The 16,811-nt window shown below is 35.4% G+C and overlaps 2 protein-coding genes across 4 annotated transcripts; one reads left to right on the forward strand and one right to left on the reverse strand.

Annotated features, from left to right (window-relative positions):
• Positions 1 to 1,545: 1,545 nt before the first annotated feature.
• Positions 1,546 to 2,768, forward strand: LOC128018893 (C3a anaphylatoxin chemotactic receptor-like). Its single transcript, XM_052604757.1, has one exon. It carries the CDS (start codon positions 1,577 to 1,579, stop codon positions 2,516 to 2,518), a length of 942 nt encoding a protein of 313 aa, XP_052460717.1. The 5' UTR covers positions 1,546 to 1,576; the 3' UTR covers positions 2,519 to 2,768.
• A 2,715-nt stretch (positions 2,769 to 5,483) lies between these two features.
• On the reverse strand, positions 5,484 to 16,567 carry LOC128018892 (choline/ethanolaminephosphotransferase 1). 3 transcript variants are annotated; one of them, XM_052604755.1, is made up of 10 exons: positions 16,462 to 16,567; positions 16,116 to 16,218; positions 14,706 to 15,111; positions 11,886 to 12,033; positions 9,548 to 9,689; positions 9,279 to 9,363; positions 8,942 to 9,073; positions 8,400 to 8,558; positions 7,978 to 8,103; positions 5,484 to 7,215 (listed from the first exon to the last, which is right to left on the reverse strand). In XM_052604755.1, the coding sequence occupies exons 3-10, from the start codon at positions 15,054 to 15,056 to the stop codon at positions 7,078 to 7,080; spliced, it is 1,281 nt and encodes a 426-aa protein (XP_052460715.1). In that variant the 5' UTR covers positions 15,057 to 15,111; positions 16,116 to 16,218; positions 16,462 to 16,567; the 3' UTR covers positions 5,484 to 7,077. The 3 variants fall into 3 exon arrangements, with proteins under 3 accessions (XP_052460715.1, XP_052460714.1, XP_052460716.1); XM_052604754.1 differs by having other exon boundaries at positions 16,337 to 16,563; XM_052604756.1 differs by lacking the exon at positions 16,116 to 16,218 and having other exon boundaries at positions 16,462 to 16,558.
• Between the last annotated feature and the right edge of the window lie 244 nt (positions 16,568 to 16,811).

The raw sequence follows: 16,811 nt of genomic DNA on the forward strand, positions 1-16,811 counted from the left end.
CGTCTAGTTGTAGATTGTAATCTACAAGATTCTGTGTAGTGTTTTTTGGTCCAATAATTAATCTCTGTCTTATCCAATTTTAATTGGAGAAAATTATTTGTCATCCAATCTTTTACATTTTTAACACCCTCTGTTAGCTTAGATAATTTAGAAGTTTCATCTGGTCTCGTTGAGATATATAGCTGAGTATCATCAGCATAACAGTGGAAGCTAATTCCGTATTTTCTAATAATATTACCAAGGGGCAACATGTACATTGAAAATAGAAGGGGACCTAGGACGGATCCTTGTGGCACTCCATATTTTACTGATGATAAATGAGATGACTCCCCATTTAAGTAAACAAAATGGTAGTGATGGGACAGGTAGGATCTAAACCATCTTAGAGTCTGCCTTTGAATATCTGTATAGTTTTGTAATCGATCTATGAGTATGTCATGATCTATAGTGTCGAATGCAGCACTAAGATCAAGTAAGACTAGAAATGAGATGCAGCCTTGATCTGACGCAAGAAGCAGGTCATTCGTAATTTTAACAAGTGCAGTTTCTGTGCTATGGCCTTCATACAGAATTCTTCATACAGATCATTTTTGTGCAGGAAGGTGCTCAGTTGAGCAGACACAACTTCTTCAAAAATTTTAGACATAAATGGAAGATTTGAAATAGGCCTATAATTTGCCAGTTCACTAGGATCTAGTTTTAAATACATTTAAATACAAATAAATACATGAACTTGACACATGTTTTGAGTTATCCTTGGTTTTTCCATCCTGGGTATATATTTTTTAGTCCCCCACCCCTAGAAAAGCTGGGGACATAACACTAGTGTATGATTGAAACGATGAGTGGGCCCAGTGATATTTTGCTTGACTCCAAAATGCAAGTCCTAATGCATAATTAGTATTATCAACGTGAATATTAAACATATACTGCAAGATGCTATCCTATAAATATGGGCCAACATTTCTAAAGAATGCTTTCAGCACCTTGTTGAATCAATGCCACTGAGAATTAAGGCAGTTCTGAAGGCGAAAGGGGGTCAAACACAGTATTAGTATGGTGTTCCTAATAATCCTTTAGGTGAGTGTACAGTATGTTGACTTCATTTCTGCATTTATTTACAAGTTAAACTGCCATTTTAGTCTAACATCAGTATTTTTTTCAATTTATGAATACCGGTTTAACCAGTTTACAGAGTTGGTCGTGATGTTTCACAACTCAACCATGTTTGAAATGTTGCTGAAGCATGATTAAGTAACAAAATTGAAGAAGTGGCAAAAAAGTCTAGAACATCAGAGTAGAAAACATTTACGGGAATAATTGTGAATCGAATCATCACAAGGTGAGTTATTATTACTTACCTAGAGTTATTTATATGATATTTTTGTACTTTTAATGCTGAAATAGCATGCTGCATGTTTGTTATCATAATTAAGCTTCTCCGATAATAGAAATTCATTGATCATATAATCATTTAGCTATAAAAGTCTCTTATCTGACAACACTTTAAATATGATTTATGATTTTACATTGACAAAATGATATATTAGCAGGATAAACCAGCTCCATCACTGCAATGGGGGATTATTATGAAATTTTGAAATATCCGATGAGAGGGATTTCTCTGGTCTTCTTCTACCTGACCTTGATCCTCAGTGTTCCTGGAAATGCCTTTGTCCTGTATGTTGCTGGATTGAAGATGAAGAGGACTGTTAATACAGTAGGGTTTATAAATCTAGCGGTTGCCGACCTCTTGTGCTGCCTTCTCACTCTTTACTATGTGATTGAGAGTGATTTTGATGATTACTGGCCATACGGATCCACAACGTGCAAGCTTTTCCACTTCGTATTGCTCATCACCATGTTTGCAAGTGTTTTCACCTTGAACTTGATTAGTGTGGATCGGTTTACTCAGGTGATCACACCGGTTTGGGCTCAGAATCATCGTAGCTTGTTCATTGCACGATTGTCCTGTGCAGCGGCCTGGATTCTGGCTTTAATTCTCAGTCTGCCTTTTGTGATGTCTAGAGGGATTCACACAGAAAATAATAAAACATACTGCGTGCATTATCAATTTGATCCAGCCCATTCTGAAATGTATAGAAGGTTAAGTGTCACCAGATTTGTGTTTGGCTTTTTGATTCCTCTCATATGCATAACAACATGCTATGGATTCATCGCACGCAAGCTAGGCAGGAGACATTTTCACTCTGGACAAGCGTTTCACATCATGTTGGCTGTAATTGTGGGTTTTTTTCTGTGCTGGCTGCCGTATCACATAGTGGATTTGATAATAATATACGGAGGGGAACCAATTTCCTCAGTAGGTTACGCAGTGGATCCACTGGCCGTCTCTTTGGCCTATTTCAACAGTTGCCTGAACCCCATTCTGTATGTTTTCATGGGGCATAAGAGCAATGTTAAACTTTCTCTAAGACGTGTTTTTGAAAGCGTTTTCTCTGAGGAGAGAACAAAAATGACACAAACCACCCAGTCACAGCAAACCAACTCACTGTAGAACTCATTCAGTTTTCTGATCGAATTGAAAACTATTTCAGAATTTATTTTCAAAAGTCATCAAGTCAAACTCAGCAAGTCATCTAACTTGTATTCATGATTCCTGTTTTTTAAATATTCTGATGATCTGTTGGCAATATTTAACATCAGCATGATCGAATACTATGCTTTATTATTATTTTTTTTTTCATTGTTAGCATCTTAGAAATGGCTTGTAATATTTCACTAATAGCGGCATGTGGTTTCTACGCAGATGTTGAAAAAAATAAAAAAATCAATACAGATAAATGAAAGGTTGCATTTGTGAGTACAACAAAAACATTTTATTTTACTTATCATATTACATGATTGTCATTTTATAATTATTTTATAGTTATTTTTTCACTGTTATGCAGTTATCATTTGACAACAAAGGAAAGTGCATGATGTACAAAGTTTTTTTTATAAATAAAATATAATCTAGAAGTTTATATTGATCATATTTGTAATGTTTATTAAACATTAAATTCACTTATTTTAATTTAGAATTATGGGTAAAAATTATTCATTATCAGTGCTAACAGTTTTTTTTCACCCAGTAGTTTAATTGTGCTAACAGAAGTTGTCTCTAGGACAAGTAGCTAAAGCATATATTTTTTCAATGCTAAACATGTTTTAAAAATTTTAAAAGCAAAAAATAATCAGTTACATCTTTAGACACACATATTTGCTAACAATTACTAAGAAAACTGACTGCTTAACTACTTCCTCTTTTTCATTACCATAGGCTACTCAAGTAATATATTGTCACCCAGCTTCTGTAGGTTGCCCACGGGCTTAAATAACATCAATAATGTGATATTTAGCCCCTGGGGGTATGGCTGCAATAGACATTTTGTTTACTGTAATTAAGATTTACAGTAGCAAACTGTATTTGAGTTTACAGTTGCAAACTGTACTTTACATTACTGTAAAAAAAGTTTACCTTTTACTTTAAATTACTGTAATCAAATTCATCAGTATACTACTGTAATTAATTGTAATATATAAATATATACAGTAATTCGATTTTATAATTTTTATATAAAATTAATTTTATTTTACCCTACATAGGTACTACTGGCATTCAATTAAAACAGACACACTAATTACTAAATATCAAATGCTTTAATTTAAAACATTGCATGTATAACACAAATACAGTCTTCCAATGCTGGAACAGTACATCTTCATCTCACCTGTCTCATCATCTGGATTCATCCTAACAAAGAATCTTTACACAACGGAAACATAATGGGGAAAAAATATAAGCATCCAAAGAATACACAGCCATCTGCAAAACCCAGGTGCTGCTCCAAAGCGTGGCCACTACCTTTACTCACCATCCACCTTGTTAGCGACAGAAATGTGTTCTCCGAAAAACAATTAGAAATGGCACACTTTTAAAAAGCAATCCCCATACAGAATACCTACACATCTCAAACCCATAGTTATTCTCTTCCCATGAATTATCAGTCTCGGGGGGTTGGCCTGCTCATGTGTTTCTTGATGCTTCATTGCGGTTGCCTTTAAAACACAAGTACAAAAAATGCAGTAAATCTTAAATTCCATTAAAAAAGTATAACAAACAAATTCTAAAACTAGAAAGGCAGCTAGCCACACTAAGCTGTCAAAAGTAGTTTGAAATGACAGCACAGTTCACCATAGTAATGTTTGGCACTGTTGACAGGTAAATGTTACTAGGTTACAAAAATGTTGACACAAACACACAGACAAACGTTAGCTACATACAGGTCCATCTCAATAAATGAGAAGGTCATGGAAAAGTTAATTTCAGTAATTCAACTCAGATTGTTAAACTTGTGTATTAAATAAATTCAATGCATTGGTGACATACAGTAAATGACTGTAGAAATTACAGAAATGTCTGACAGTGTACAATGAAATCCCCATATAGGACCCTTAAAGAAAAGTTTGAGGAACAAAATGTAAAAGGATATTAAAATCTACATCCGTCAAACTCTTAAAAGTGATACTACACACACACACACACACACACACAAATGCATGATTTATTTTCGTCTTATACATTCCAAGTATTCATGCAGGTTTCTCTTCATAAAATGTTTCTCAAAGCATAAAATGATGCACGACTCTGTATGGACATCTAGTACAAATAAAACTGAAAAACGTACCTTATGTATGGAATGAGAATGTCATGGCCCAACACGACCGCTGTGGCATAAGAGACGAGGAATGTAGCAGATGATCAGATAATCGAGCCACTGGAGGAGCACAAACCCTCTCTGAAGCCACCACATCCAGATATTTACTCACAGAGATCACCAAACATTAAAAAAATTCAGTAACACAACATGAGCTTAAAAGGTCAAATTAACCCAACAGACACAATTTTGTGAGTAAATGAAAATTATGTCACATTATATTTTAAATGCATTTTTTATAAACAAGTTAAAGTTTTGTTCAGGTTGAAAAGGTTTTGTAAGAAGTTGAGTAAGTGCATGAATGTTATTTGGATTTCAAGGCCACTGTATTCAGAAAGGTCACACCATGTTGCTCCAAAATGTACTTCACAGGAAATCACAGTACTACTATGCAGTATTATTTTAGTATCATTAATATACAATTATGGTTTTTAAAATATTTAGAAATTTTTTTTTTGGGGGGGGGTATTTCCATGGAGTTATTATAATTAACTAATTAACTAAAAAGAAAAGCAAAATTAAAACCATAAAAAATTAAATAAAAGTGAAATACAAATTTATAGCTACACAGACACATTAAAACTGAGTACTGAAAAAAATATTAATAAATTTGTATTTCACTTTCAGTTTTTTTTAATGGTTTTATTTTTGCTTTTCTTTTCAGTTGATTACAATAACTCTGTTTTTATGGGGCATGTTTGAAAACCATGGTACATTGTTGGTAACATAATAACAAAACAAACTGAGGCAGTGATCAAGAAATCTGTTAACATAAATATAACAATCTTTATTTCATGACCATTAGTCTATTACAAAGTAAAATATTTGCTGTAAATCAACAGAACAACCAAAATACTGGTCGAGGTACAAATTCTACAGGTATGCAAATATAGTTACAGCGACAGACAGCGTTTTCTTCAACTATGCGTGTTTTGCAGCTTTCGCTGACCTCAGGTGAACGGATGACGTGTTTCGAAAAAAAAAGAAAAAGGGAGAAACACAAATACCCAGAAATCCACTTAAATAACATTCACAGCTGGATTAAAACATCTTCAATAAAAGTCTCAACTCAAGAGACTAAAATAACATACAAGCAACTGCTCAGAGGTAGATGCAAAACAATAACGCCTTTTGAGTAATATATATGGAGTTTGGCCACTGTTCATATTCTACTTTTGGAAGCACCCGATAAAGAACTGCAGAGTTAATGTCTATTGTTTTGCAATATACAGTAATTGTCAAAAAAAAAAAGCAATTAAAAAAAAGCAATTTTTTCTAAAACAAATTGACATGAAGGTAAAAAATATCTATAATGACTCATTGCAGATTGCTAATTCAATAATGCGACATGCAGGAATATGATATTGCATCTTTGTTGAGTATGATGCTTACAAACAAAATGCGATTAACACAAGAGGTTAAAAAATATCAAAATCGCTGAGTCCAACTTTTACTGTGCATAGAGGAGTATAACGACAGTGATAAATAAAAGGCACAAAAATAAATTAGCACAAGTTATCACATTAACAAATGTATTTAGAGCAAAAACACTCATTTTTAATTTTTCAATGTCATCCATTATTAAGGGTTCATTTGTACAGTGTAACTTATAACCATTCTAGACGTCTATCTTGGCCCCAGTTATTATTAGGAAAATAGGGCACTATCAAAATACTGTTTCTAATACAGTTTTTATCCTTTAGTGACATTGGTATACCTAAACAACAATAATAATAATCCCCTCCAAACACTACAAACACAAAGTACCATATGCATAAAAAGAAAAAAGATTCGTTTACCGAATGACATTAGATGAGAGGCTGAATTAGCAGGATTTGTAAATGTGAAATTGTAATTTCTGAAATATTGACGGAAGCTCTCTGCTCTTCTAAGACAACAGAGCACCACTATTTACTGGCAACAGTGGCACGTACTGGCGTTTAAGAGTAAATTTAGATATTTTGTTTTAGTGAACGGCTGCAAAGCTTCCAGTTAATGCCTATAGTATTCTGTAATTATGAAACTGCATTCAGATGGAGCGTTGACTGTTAATGGAATGAACTCTACACTGCTGGGTAAAATACTTGGTCCAAAACATTCAAAGTTGTGGCTTCTGCGGCAGATCTTCTAACTATGGCAAACAAAACTGGTCATCTAACAACAAAATACTGTCAACTAAATGGTGTTCTAACCATAGTATGTATATTCTTTTAAATATTCCCTATAGTCTTCATTATGGGAACAAAGTTCATAACTGCAGCCATTTGGGCTCGGGCTCTATGAGTTGTCTTTTACATTCACTACTTCAGTAGGTGCGTGACCTTCTGGAGGTGTTTGAGGGAGAGGGGATGAGAGGTTAGTGGCAATTTCTGCTGTCTGCCTGAACTCTGGATGGAGACGGAGGCTGGATGCTGAAGACACGGATGTTTAAGTGTGTGGCGATCTGGTTACAGACACTCACGCAGTACCGAACCAGATCAAACGCTGACAGCACCTACAAAAATAAAAGGGAAGAAGCTAAAGCATAGCAAATGCATTTTTTGATATGGAAAGATAAGCTATAGAGCTAAGATTTATATTTTTGCACGGATTATAATCTTAGTTAAGGAGTCTTGAACCAAAAACACAAGATGATTTTCACCCTCTCTCTGACCCTTAGTTCTTTATGTTACCGCAACTTTAAGACTTCTATACTTCGGATATGATTAGCAAGTATCTTCACATGTGAAATAAGTAATTAGTTGATCAATACTACACAGGTGAAGTCACTGCGAAACCCCGTTCACAAGCCATTGTACTTCTGTAATCAGACATATTTACAGGTAAAATATATATATAAATTGGACATTCATAACTATTGAGGCCTGCTTCTGCCACTGAATAAAAAATAAAATCGGTAATTTTCTTAGAATTGCGTGATTTAAACTCTCAGTTGAGAGTTATAAAAACAGAACTGTGGGATATTAAGTCGCATTTGCAATTCTGAGATATAACCTTATGACGTTTTCGCAATTCAGACTTTTTTCACAGGATTACGAGTTTATAAGCATCGCTCAATGTTCGTTAAAATAGTGTAAAGAGATCAAAGTTGTTTCTGAGGAACAGCAAGTTGTTATATTACAGGTTTCTTTTTAAATTTGAAATAACGTGCCTAATTGTGCGTAATTGTGACAATTCTTAAATCACGTTGACTTAATTGTAATTGTGACGGTACATACTACAGTGAGCTCTTTCTTTCAAACGATCTTACACGTACCAGAGCGACCCACAGAAGACAGTACTCATTAATGAAACTGTTGAAGTACTGGTTCAGAAACAGCAGCACTGGTCCGGTGAAGGCCAAGTCGTAAAGACTCATTTCACTCTTTGTCATATGAGCCACCTGGAAAACAATCAGACGTGACTGTAGTGACATTAAGATTAACTGATGCTAATGCGCTTTGAGTCTGACAGAGACAACAATGGCAAGTATTTATGTTCAAATGTGCAGAAAATCATACTAACAGCGGTTTTATGCTTACATACAAGCCATAATTCTTCCTGCCAACTATAAAAACAGTTCAGGAAGAGGTACATCAATAATCTGCCAATAGTATTCATACGTGTTACAAGCAATCATAGCAATTATTTAGTGAAGCTGAAATAAACACAGTATATTGACGTCATTCATGATCTTACCACCAGTCTATTGGTGAGTTTGGCCGAGATACATCCAAATGCTAAGATGTAGAGACATGGATGTCTCTCGAACAGCTGCATTGAAGACTTCTTATAGATCATTAGAGCAAGTGTTATTACCACTCCTATATGGAAGGATGGAGACAAAACGCTTGTGCCCTAACAAACGAGGAAAAACAGATGTGCAAATGATTTAGACTTACTGTAAAACTCATTCTGACAAAGTAACCAAATCTTTTGTTTTAAATTAAGGTCACGTCTTGTGCATTTAAAGCAAACGTCTGATACATATTGCATGAGAAAAAAAGCGTGCTTAATCTTTATTTCTAAGAATTTCACAAACAGAAGCCAATTATGTTTTTAAGGTACTGTATATTCTATTTAAACTACTTTAGCTCAAATTATTATATAAAAAATCATTTTCAGGTTGGTCCAGTTGGTCCTAGACTAAACAACTCTTTTTAAACTATTTTAGTTCAATTTAAAAAAGCAAGCAACTTATTAAATATAATTAAAATAAAAACACTTCAGCTGTTCCTTACTGCAACAGTAGATCCATTTTTGCCCATTCCGCCCGTGAATATAACCCGGAAGTAGTTTGTGCAGGAGTAAATGGCCCCCAGAAGAGTGCAAATGGCCGGTATTATTTTCATCTGGATATTAATCACAGGGATCTGAAAGATTAAAAACAAATCACTCATATCCGGTTTCTAATCATCACATCATTATATACGAAGGATTTAGGATTTCACTGAACACACAGCAACATGCTAGAAAATCAACATGCTAGAAAATCAACACGCTAGAAAATTTGTCCTTGAGAATATGGTATAATCAACTGACCAAAATATGAAAAAAATTAAGACTGATTAGAATTACCACAGATTTCCAAAAAGCAGTTCCTCCAATGGCAGCCAGTAAGTACATGATTATAATGTAGATTTGTACCTCAGTCACATCAATTCTGCACAAGCAAAGAAGTGATTTACAGATTAATCGCACTCAAATCTACAACTTTTCTTTCTGTAGTCCTTTATCAACAGTACAACAGCTGTCTGAAAGCTTCTCATGAGCAGAACAGAATGATCAAATATATTATTTGTGTACAGGAGCCATTGATTGTGATTAAGAGGACAGTTTTCACTCACATGCCAAAGCGCAGCGTTCCTGAAACATACGTCTGCCAGTGGGCACAATAAAACATGAAGATGCCCACAAAACAACAGAAAAACATCCAGTCCGGGTGAGTACCCAGCTGCACTGCTATACATGTGCCCAGGACAACAAACACTGCATCAGAGAAAGACACAAAACAACAAGAGGAAGTATGTTTAGACCCCTGTAACACACTGTTTGATAGGTAACATGTTTGATATGCTCCGACTGGATGGAATTAAACTGAAGCTAAAAAAATCAGAGTCTGTGACCAAAATACACTACGTGATTTTCTATTAAAGCTGTCAGCTCAAATCTGCAAACTGGCTCTGACTTTCAGCAACTTAGCATCAACTTCTCCAGAATGTAAATCGAGGGAAAAATGGGATATATATATATATATATATATATGTTGCTTACACACACTTAAGGTATATATTTCTCATCTATTTAGAGATGCACAGAAAATGTGCCCAAAATGAGACCAAAATGTAAAAAAAAAAAAATTCCATTAACAGAAACTTTCAGATGAGAAACGTGAAATTGGATTTAATAAAAATGTAAATTAAGATGGATGATACATACAGTCTTGTTCAAAATAATAGCAGTACAATGTGACTAACCAGAATAATCAAGGTTTTTAGTATATTTTTTATTGCTACGTGGCAAACAAGTTACCAGTAGGTTCAGTAGATTGTCAGAAAACAAACAAGACCCAGCATTCATGATATGCACGCTCTTAAGGCTGTGCAATTGGGCAATTAGTTGAAAGGGGTGTGTTCAAAAAAATAGCAGTGTCTACCTTTGACTGTACAAACTCAAAACTATTTTGTACAAACTTTTTTTTTTTCTGGGATTTAGCAATCCTGTGAATCACTAAACTAATATTTAGTTGTATGACCACAGTTTTTTAAAACTGCTTGACATCTGTGTGGCATGGAGTCAACCAACTTGTGGCACCTCTCATGATTCTTTAACAACATTCCACAATTCATTCACATTTCTTGGTTTTGCTTCAGAAACAGCATTTTTGATATCACCCCACAAGTTCTCAATTGGATTAAGGTCTGGAGATTGGGCTGGCCACTCCATAACATTAATTTTGTTGGTTTGGAACCAAGACTTTGCCCGTTTACTAGTGTGTTTTGGGTCATTGTCTTGGTGAAACAACCATTTCAAGGGCATGTCCTCTTCAGCATAGGGCAACATGACCTCTTCAAGTATTTTAACATATGCAAACTGATCCATGATCCCTGGTATGCGATAAATAGGCCCAACACCATAGTAGGAGAAACATGCCCATATCATGATGCTTGCACCTCCATGCTTCACTGTCTTCACTGTGTACTGTGGCTTGAATTCAGAGTTTGGGGGTCGTCTCACAAACTGCCTGTGGCCCTTGGACCCAAAAAGAACAATTTTACTCTCATCAGTCCACAAAATGTTCCTCCATTTCTCTTTAGGCCAGTTGATGTGTTCTTTGGCAAATTGTAACCTCTTCTGCACATGCCTTTTTTTTAACAGAGGGACTTTGCGGGGGATTCTTGAAAATAGATTAGCTTCACACAGACGTCTTCTAACTGTCACAGTACTTACAGGTAACTCCAGACTGTCTTTGATCATCCTGGAGGTGATCATTGGCTGAGCCTTTGCCATTCTGGTTATTCTTCTATCCATTTTGATGGTTGTCTTCCGTTTTCTTCCACGTCTCTCTGGTTTTGCTCTCCATTTTAAGGCATTGGAGATCATTTTAGCTGAACAGCCTATCATTTTTTGCACCTCTTTATAGGTTTTCCCCTCTCTAATCAACTTTTTAATCAAAGTACGCTGTTCTTCTGAACAATGTCTTGAACGACCCATTTTCCTCAGCTTTCAAATGCATGTTCAACAAGTGTTGGCTTCATCCTTAAATAGGGGCCACCTGATTCACACCTGTTTCTTCACAAAATTGATGACCTCAGTGATTGAATGCCACACTGCTATTTTTTTGAACACACCCCTTTCAACTAATTCAACTAATTGCCCAATTGCACAGCCTTAAGAGCGTGCATATCATGAATGCTGGGTCTCATTTGTTTTCTGAGAATCTACTGAACCTACTGGTAACTTGTTTGCCACGTAGCAATAAAAAAATATACGAAAAACCTTGATTATTCTGGTTAGTCACATTGTACTGCTATTATTTTGAACAAGACTGTATATGAAAAATATATATACTGCTCAATCTCTTAAATGAATTTAGAAATAAGGTCATTATAAAACATCATGCGATCTAAGTGTAATTATTATTATAGTAGCCGACTAGATTTGTATGCATAAACGTTAGCAGACCTGTAGAGAGGGAGTCACAGCCATGATCAAAGAGCTCGCCGAGAGGTGTGCTGCTATTGGTCCGTCGAGCCTGCTTTCCATCTATAGCATCCAGGGATTGGTAGATGAACAGACCCAAAGCACAGGCTAAGTATGCCCACGTTGGTGCCTGAAAAAGATCAAATAGGCTTCAATTTCTGTCCACTTGGATGCTTTTCACTGACTCTGTGAAGGATCCTTAGATCCTCAAGTCCAAATTGTGTGTGTTGTTTTTATGATTTATAATCATTTATTCACATAATCATTTTATGATCATAAGTCATTCATATGAGTTATTTGATTATTTTTATCATTTATTGTTTATTCATTCGTCATGTTTCGATATTTTATATTTCTTATACATTTTTCCTCATAGCTAATGCCTTTTCATTGTTGTTCAATCTCATGTCTGTGGGGTTTCGTGAACTGTTTTGTCTGTATGAATGGAGATAGATAAGAGGGAATGTTTATGGAAACCCAAGGTTTATGGGATGTTGTTGTGAAGCAGTTTTGGTATAACAGTGCATGTTGAAGTTGTGCTGGTCAGACGAAGTTTGAACACTGAGATATACACAGCTAAGTTTGTTCAATAAACTCTTTTACTTTTTATCATCACTTCCTCTCCTGCTTCTGCTCTTCTCTGTCAACTTCTTGACTTACAGTAGACTGTTAAACACTCATTTTGAGTATCCACAGCTCTGCTTACTAGTTATTCTGTTACTGGACAAACTGATATTTCCTGACAGGATCTGGCGCCCGGAGCTGGATCCTAAATATTATCTGGCGTGGAGACCCGATCTAACATTTGTGAACCAATAACCAACATGCAAGATCATACTTACTGCACAAAGGTGGATATGAGTGTGTTTTTTTTTATCTCTAGAAGCATAACTGTAGATACTAATTGTACGTGGAGAGAGAGTGGGAGTCTTATTGCAGACTTGAGCAATGTGGATGTTGCCCATAACTGCAGGACCCATAAGACTGTTATAGCTGATAAACAGACTCTGTTACAGCTGACAGACCAAGCTGTGTCTGACAATACACAGATCTTATAGACCCCTTAAAAGTTTGTAAACATTGCAACGTCTCCGGGTGGGCGGGGCTTAGCTGGAGGCAAAAAGAGGCGCGGACGCAATGTTGACAAGCGTAAGCTAGCACGTTTTGAAGGGATTTATTAAACATGGAGGCAGAAGAAGGTTAGGAACTGTCCGAATATGTACAGTCCCTGACTCTGCGGGACCGTGACAGCTTTTATTATTTATTTTTTTTATTAACTCTCGCGGATGGATATGAATTACTTTTGGGTGGTTTGGGGAATTTTGTCAAGGCTTATTTTCTAATGTAACCTATCCCTGGGCTAACTATGATTAGCAATGTGTATTATTTTAAGAGACCATTCAAAGGATGGCACACACATCAATCGCTGTATGTCTGTTTAACATTTAAACTAGCTAGTGCCCTGAAGGTTTGCGACTTTTCACCCTATAAACCAAAAACTTGCTAATTTCCTAGATAAAACCAACACACCAGTTCATATGCATAGATTATTTTACCTGTTATGAAGTGTGCACTGCAAACACGAGCATTATTTATGATCATCTCCATCCAGCCTGTACACCGTATTGCATTCAACCACAATTTCTGTGAAGGAATGTCTGCTGGGATCCGGTAAAACTTTAGTTTTGAAACAAAAGTGCTGTTCCTTCTATTCTGGCAGCCAAAAATCCAACAAGGAGAAATTTTAAAGTCAAAACCTCAAACTTTTAGCGCACCTGCTATGAGTTCTGCCTTATGTTTTGCCTCCAGTTAGGGCAGGGACATCACAGTGACGTAGGCAATTAAGGGGTCTATTGCACGGTTTAAATAGACCACAGCAATCATCTCCTCAGGGGAGCTCAGAATATACTTAATTATGGCCTTCATAGAATAACCAAGAATTGAGTGCAATTACTACTAAATATTCATAATTACACTTAGACTGATATTAAAATCAGCAATAAATACCACATCCCAATGGTCACCATTTTCATAGCTAGTGAATATTTATAAGTTGAATGGGATATTAAAATTGTCAAAAAGACCATGCCTCCTGCTACAACAATGACTTAAATATGTAACTGAACTAAAACGAAACCTGCTGATATATAAATCAACAAAAAAAGACAGTGTTATAATGGTGACCGCTGTATTAGCTGTTAAATATTAAAAATCGAATTAAAACTGACTATAAGTCACCAGAAATGTTATGTCCTAAATGTTGATCATTGCAAAAGCTACTAAACAATCATAGTTAGATTAAAATTGATCTGAAATCAGTTGAATTAAAACTAATTAAAATCAACAACAAATAGTATTGTAACTACTGTAATTAAAGCTATTATATATTTATAAGTGGACTGAACTGATATTAAAACCAACACAGTGTTATGATGATGATGACCACTGCAATAACAATAAAAAAAAAACCTGATATTAAAATCTAAAACAAAATGTCTTAATGGTGACCACCGTAACAGTGGTTAAATACTTCTAATTCTAACAGAATAAAATCAACAAAAATAGGAATTAATTATTGAGAATTAATAAGGTGACAACTACAACAGTTACTTCATATTCATAATTAAATTAAAACTGATATTAAATCTGTAACTGCTGCTAAAGCACAATATCTAGACTAAAAAGCAAATTCAAATCATAAGTATTTTATACCACTGTTAGCAGGCGAAAATAAAATTCATTAGGATTTGATCTGTTTAACCCAGCAATGGAATTTCCTGGAGCGGTGAAAGTGCAGCTCACCTGTTCGGTGGCAGTGGGGCAGTAGTATACTAGTATCAGAGTACTGATGATATTGGTAGCGAGTCCCACTATGGTGATGAGGTTCGGCGCCATCCAGAGAGGCACTTTGCTCACCAGCCAGCACCAGAATCCCTGCATGAAGGGATCCAGGAGGGACCGTCCCGCACTGCTGTACTGATGCTCCTCCAGCTTTTTCAGCTGCTGTCGGGACAGACGGGCTACGGGGAGCTCCATCAGTTTGGTCAGGAGACCGTTGCCCTCTTCCACACCTGGTGTATTCGGGTCACAGGCCATGGAGAAATTGGTGTCAGAATCTGCCCGAACACGGACAGGTCTCTTGTGTGAGCTCATGTTTCTCTATGTGGGCGTGGTGACAAGGATCCACAAAGAGAATATGGGATTAATTCTATGGGAGCAAAGACAGTAGAATGCATCAATTATTTTCGAACACATGGAAGAACTCTGACACTACTGAAAAACTGCAATTTTTATTTAACAGAATGTTTTTATGGGGTGGTATAATAGTTATTTAGTTTCCTGCTGTTTAGTAAATAGCACTCACTATTCTACACTATTCTATTCTAAAAAAAAATAATAATAAATCTAACTACCTTTCCAAATCTTTTTGTATTATATTTTCTTTTAATTTTTATACAATTCTAAAAATTAAAAAAAAAAAAACTCTTAACACTAGCTTGCTCTATTCTTTTTGTATTCCATCCGTTTTCTTTTTATTTATTATATTATTTAAAAGCCTTCGCTACTTATACTGCATTTAAGCTAACTGAGACTTGTTATAGCACTTATATATCATTGGTCTTTGGTTGTTTTTGATTGCTTCCACTGTCCTCATTTGTAAGTCGCTTTGAATAAAAGCATCTGCTAAATGACTAAATGTAAACGTAAATGATTTCCACACTTAAGTCAAGTCTGGAACAATCAACAAAGTTAAATGTATCGTTCAACAACAAGAGAATTTTAAAGATCAAAGTGCGAGAAATGTATACTTTGATGCCTCTTAAAATATTATGCGGTTTACAACCTTAACTTAAAAAGTTAATTTTGTCAACATTAAAGAGCTCAGAAGTATAGTTCATCTAACAGCTATAAAACAAACACAATTCTATTTTTGTAATTTCATAGGGTTTTCAGTACCCATTTAAATTTTATTTCAGGCATATAATATAACATATTATAAATGTGATATACGTTTACAATTATAGTTATATTAAAGATATTTAGGAGGCAGTTTGACTCATACAGTTCGGGTGGCCCGCCATCCTAAAATACACCTGACCCTTCAGAAGAGGGCAGTCACAGGACAGAAACATGAGAATGATGCACTGGGATCTAATAAAACAAAACCCTTCAACTATGGTATTGATCTGCACTGTTTTATGGCGTACTTACCAAGTGACTGTATTTATTAGATTTATAACAGCCCATTAAAATCTGGAAAATGACGTCAACTTGATAACCAAACGATGAGTGACGTCGTAAGCTTGATGGCGATCTGTCAAACGTGTCAGGCATATGATAAATGTGATACAACGTAGATAATTATATTAAAAACATTTTAGAGGCAGCGTGATTAATGGTTGGTTTTTGATCAACAGTAACGTTAACGTTACCTTTGTTTACGTGGTGAAAATGTATTTTCTCCGCAGCATTACACTGGAGATACCCGTGTAATGCCAAAGGTTGAATACTTAAACTATGATTAAATTAGAAGAAATGCCAGAGCGAAGAAACGTACACGAGAACAGAGAAGACGCTTCGTTGAAGGATGGTTAACCGACGGAAGGATAAACGGCGTGGATCACAAGCAAAGGCGTGAAATGCGCTTCAACAACGCAACGAAGACGCCTTCCGGAAGTAAGCATTTCACAATAAAAGTCAACTACAAAATTTGATAAAATACAACAAACATTTTTTTTTAATTAATATACATTTAATAATATAAATCACATTAATTGATCCATTAATCATATGTGTTTTAATCCCGTTATTTAAATATGGACTGATTAAAAGTCGTTGTTACCACAATAAATACTGGTTTGGTTCCTCTATAATTTCAGCAATTTTTACAAAACCTATAGCTTAAAA

The sequence above is a fragment of the Carassius gibelio genome, chromosome A8 (genome assembly GCF_023724105.1).
Source record: "Carassius gibelio isolate Cgi1373 ecotype wild population from Czech Republic chromosome A8, carGib1.2-hapl.c, whole genome shotgun sequence".
Classification (NCBI taxonomy): Eukaryota; Metazoa; Chordata; class Actinopteri; order Cypriniformes; family Cyprinidae; genus Carassius; species Carassius gibelio.

Coding starts and splice junctions, on each gene's coding strand:
- LOC128018893 (XM_052604757.1), top strand. CDS start 1,577: ATGGGGGATTATTATGAAATTTTGAAATATCCGATGAGAGGGATTTCT.
- LOC128018892 (XM_052604755.1), bottom strand. CDS start 15,056: ATGAGCTCACACAAGAGACCTGTCCGTGTTCGGGCAGATTCTGACACC. Junction 12,034..14,705: donor GCCCCACTGCCACCGAACAG/GTGAGCTGCACT, acceptor GATCTTTTTCAG/GCACCAACGTGGGCATACTT. Junction 9,364..9,547: donor GGAACGCTGCGCTTTGGCAT/GTGAGTGAAAAC, acceptor TTGCTTGTGCAG/AATTGATGTGACTGAGGTAC.